At 38.2% G+C, this 4,702-nt stretch overlaps 1 protein-coding gene across 1 annotated transcript; it reads left to right on the plus strand.

Moving 5' to 3' along the window:
• LOC109226682 lies at nucleotides 270-4,396 on the plus strand. The gene is made up of 7 exons (XM_019391509.1): nucleotides 270-836; nucleotides 1,981-2,121; nucleotides 2,224-2,337; nucleotides 2,429-2,602; nucleotides 3,110-3,225; nucleotides 3,795-3,879; nucleotides 3,972-4,396. Exons 1-7 carry the CDS (start codon nucleotides 345-347, stop codon nucleotides 3,975-3,977), a joined length of 1,128 nt encoding a protein of 375 aa, XP_019247054.1. The 5' UTR covers nucleotides 270-344; the 3' UTR covers nucleotides 3,978-4,396.

The following is a 4,702-nucleotide window of genomic DNA, read 5'->3' on the forward strand; positions in this document are numbered from 1 at the left end:
ATATTGGTTCACACATTTCATACTCAATTATTGGCTAAGTTCGCTCTTACGTGGCTTAAGGCTGGCACATTCAAAACAGGAACAGAACGTCTACGTCCCACTATAATCACCTGTACCTCCACTAATCAACCAGTCAAAAAGCACCTTACACTGGAATTCGTCACTGATTCGTCGACGCATTTCATTATCCTATGGCGCGAAACAGTTGATCACTAATTATATCCTCTTCATATAAAAGCCCAGAGTCTGTTCTTCAATTAGTTTGACAGAGAGAAGCTGTAGTCAGTTGTGATCTAACATCACCCCCCCCCCCCCGGTCTCCCTCTTCTCCCTCTCCATTTTCAATGGCGACCATCAATGGCTTGACCTCACCACAGCCTTTTCTCTCTCTACCAAAGCACAAACCAAAACCCTCTTATTCCCACTTCAAGCCTTTGAAGCCACAAATCTTATCCAAGGGCCTCAAACAGCAGAATCAGCAGCTAAGAGACTGGGCAGTAGTGGGCTCGGTGGTCAACGAAACCGACCTGATTCCAGTCCAAAGCAACGACAATACGGACCAGCAAAGCGGCGTCGTAATTGGGTTAGAAAGAGAACCGGAAGGTGGAGATATGGACTTAGTAAATCAGGTAGTGGGTGGGTTCGGAAATGAAGGGAGATTATCATTTGAAGGTGCTGCTGGTGGGTTTAGTTCTTCTTCAGGTGGGTCTAATGGAAAATTAGAACAAGAGGACATGGAGAGAGTCATTGATAGAGCTATTAATGCAACTATTGTTTTAGCTGCTGGAAGTTTTGCTATCACTAAATTGCTCACTATTGACCATGATTACTGGCATGTAAGTTACTAAAACTTACTAGTAGTTCTAAAAGCTTTCTATTTACTTAAAAGGTAACCGCAGGTAACTTCTATTAATAGCGTTTGATTGGTAATCTAGAATAATTAAATTGCACTGAGTCCTGCATTTTCTTGCTGCTTGTATATGAATAACATTTACATATCGTGGTTTAAGAGATTTATTAGTTTTCTTTATTTATTTGGTTTTTGTCTTAAAATTGTGATTCAGTTGCTTTCAAATGGATAATTCTCTCAAAATCTCAGCTTTTGGTACAAATACAAGCTGAGAAACTACAAAAAGGGATAAAGGAGAACTTTAGTGTGTGTGTGTGTGATCCAATAAGTTTGGTGCCTTTTAGATTGGTATATTCTCATTTCTCATGCTTATTTCCTGCTCTGTTGTAATCAAAGTGCAACTCCTTATGTAGATGTTTTGTTCTTAATTAATGATCTATATTTCTGGATGTCTTTAGTCCTATGTGGTTCAACTCTTTTATACTTAGTCATGGATATTATGTCTCAGTTAAGTGCATGTGTACAGGGGTGGGATGTGATGCTTATTTTTATCTGCTTTTTATCTAATTGGAGAATCTGGCAGTGTTATCAGTTATGCAGTCTAATTTGTATCGGCCTTCTTTCCTCATGCTTCATGATTGGGTATTTCATTTATTTCTATTAATAGAAATGTGGAGTAAAATTGTTACATCCTAGTTGCTCTTTTGCTGTTAGAAACTCGTCATCTTGAAGTATGGGTAATCTGGGAAGAGCCTGCCTTCTGTCCTCTTGAATCATGATAATCTTCTTGGTCTTAACACTTTGTTGTTTTCAAGTACTTTTTGATGAAGTTAGGATCTTATGAATTAGCATCCAGAGGATGCAAGCAAAATACAAAAGATGTGCTCCCCTGTCGATGTTGTAAAGTACTGGAATCGGATATGTTTATACTTAACAGTCACTCGTTTACTTTTCTCCTTGTGTCATTTTCTTGTTATAGTTGTATAATCTTTTAGCTGGGTTTGCCAGGTTGAGAAATGTTTGTTTCTTGTGGAATTACTTCTCATAATTTCTGCAGCAATTTGTAGTACGAATATGTATGCTCAAATACATATTTTCCTAGAATATAGCTCATCATCCTTCTCTCTCAGGGATGGACCGTATATGAGATATTTAGATATGCACCTCAGCACAACTGGATTGCATATGAGGAAGCCCTTAAAAGAAACCCAGTTTTGGCTAAAATGGTCATCAGTGGAGTGGTTTACTCTGTTGGGGATTGGATCGCACAGGTTAGTGGGGATTGAATAGAAAGTTCCTGTAAATGCCATGGCATTACTTGGAATTGTTAATTGCTCCAACGTGCTAATTAGTCTTGCCTATACTTATTGCAGTGCTATGAAGGAAAGCCTCTTTTTGACTTTGATCGTGCACGTATGTTGAGATCTGGCTTAGTTGGATTCACGCTACATGGATCCCTCTCCCATTATTATTATCAGTTCTGTGAGGTATTGCTATTTTAAAAGTTAATACTTTCATGCCTGCGCAATTTTAGGTTCTAATTATTTGGACTAAGCAACACACTCTGATTCGTATTAGGCACTTTTTCCTTTCCAAGATTGGTGGGTGGTTCCTGTCAAGGTTGCCTTTGATCAAACTGTTTGGTCAGCAATTTGGAACAGCATTTACTACACAGTTTTGGGAGTTTTGCGCTTTGAATCTCCTCTCGCCATTTTCAGTGAATTGAAGGCTACATTCTGGCCAATGTTGACTGTAAGAGACCTTCTGTTCTTACTTCTTGCTTAAATTACAGCATCACTTTTACATAAGTAAACTTATTTTCGCATCAAGCGGTGGTCCTTATTACTATGTAAGACATTATTGTTTCATGGTTTTCATATCTATGAATATATCTGTGTGGTTTACCTTGACCATAGTTGCAACTGTGCTGCACAGCTTCATTTCTCTTCATTCTTGTGGCATTTTCCCTCTCATCTGGTCCATAACTCTTACATAAGTCAGGGTGTTCATTGAATCTCGATAGTGGTTTGCTTGTCCAAGTTAATCCTATGTTCTGTTGATAAGTTGATATTTGGTATGCAAATCACTTGAGTCAATTCATGATGGTATCCTGCAGTTTATATCACTGCTTTTGCTGGTTCTTGCGTGCATGCTTCTATCATGCAACATGAAGTTTGAGGCTCAGTGTGAATTAGTAAGCAAAACATGCATCATGATGCAGTCTTAACACAGATTCCCTTTATGTGGCTCATTTTTCAGGCAGGTTGGAAGCTGTGGCCATTTGCTCATCTTATTACATATGGTGTAGTCCCGGTTGAACAAAGGCTTCTTTGGGTCGACTGTGTAGAACTTATTTGGGTGACAATACTCTCAACGTAAGCATTCCAAAATCTGAATCACAATTTTTTTACTTTTCTGGTGCATGATGTTCAAGGACTGAATTTCGGAAGCACTATAAGCATGCTGACATGAATGATTAAATACTATACTTTTCGAGGTAGCTAATGTTGCCAAAATGGTTTATCATTGAAGCTTATCTTTCTCAAAACATCATTGGTTAAGGAAATTGATGGTGGTCCGATTGTAGTCTTTTAATATATGGTATGCTAACTCCCAAAAGTTTCCCTTTTTTTCAACGAAGGAGGTTGTCCACGACCATTTTGGGGGCAGGTAGCTCTTAGGTTACGTCCAATCAATCACTCCGCTTTAGTATTTTCATACAGGGAAATTGTGCACCCTGGCTGACAGCTAGGTGAATCAGATTTCCTATTGAATGTTTAATCTCTATGCTATTACTACTTGGATTGTGTTTTGACTGTCCAATAAGCAGGACCTACCTTTAGTTCCCTGAAGTATTTCAAACTTTGATAACAGAACAAATGCAGATGTTACCAGAGAAAAGCATCATATTCTAACTTCATTTCTTTTTTTTTTGTTTGGTTAGTTATTCAAATGAGAAATCAGAAGCTAGAGTCTCCGAGGCATCAGTGGAAGCAGAAATGCAACCTCCCTCAATAGGCCCACCTCAGGTATGTAAACTAACTTGCTCATAAGATTCCTGAGCTGTAGATGTATGGTGAAATTGTATTGACATGGTACCTGAATTTGATGTGTGCTGTAGGAGTAAATGAATGTAAGAGCAGATGCAGGATAAAGATGTGAGGAAGTATAAACAACCTTAACATGCAGCAGCGTCTTCATTGAGAGGACCATTAATGGGGTAATGTATAGGTTTGAGGTGATAAAGCTGCAGATACTTGCTGTACCGTACTCTCAGAAAACATCCTCTGAGATACTTGTTTATGATACGTGCATACTGCACATAGCGCCCCTTTCTCTGTGTAAGTACACAAATTCTTTTGTAGTTTGAAATGTAAAAAGTGCAATTGAACTCTGATGCTCATGCTGAAGTTTCAGCAGGAACTTGCAAATTAGAAGTGTAGCTTATTATAACATAATAATAACTTATAGTAGCTTATAGCATTATATTGACTGTCTTGAAGGATCATAAAGTATGAATAAATGGAACTGGTGGTTCAAGCCTGATGCTTCATTTGTTCTTCTCTTGCATTAACATTTAGGCATTTACCATGTAAAGAGAGCACCTAGGGCTAGGACTATCTTTATTTTCTTTTTCATCAATACTAGCCCAGTTGTGATTCGTCCATGCCTGATGCCAACATGTAAAAATCTTCGATTTCTTCACCTTAGCTCTATAATAAACCTGTTTAGAATTTCTCTCATAAATAAAGTAGTAGAATCGACCATCAGTCGAGTTTGTATAACGATCTGGACGTGCTTCTCGCACTTGAGATCAAATACCTGAATGTCCAATATTACTTCTGAAAAAGA

Source organism: Nicotiana attenuata, chromosome 6, assembly GCF_001879085.1.
Source record: "Nicotiana attenuata strain UT chromosome 6, NIATTr2, whole genome shotgun sequence".
Lineage (NCBI taxonomy): Eukaryota > Viridiplantae > Streptophyta > Magnoliopsida > Solanales > Solanaceae > Nicotiana > Nicotiana attenuata.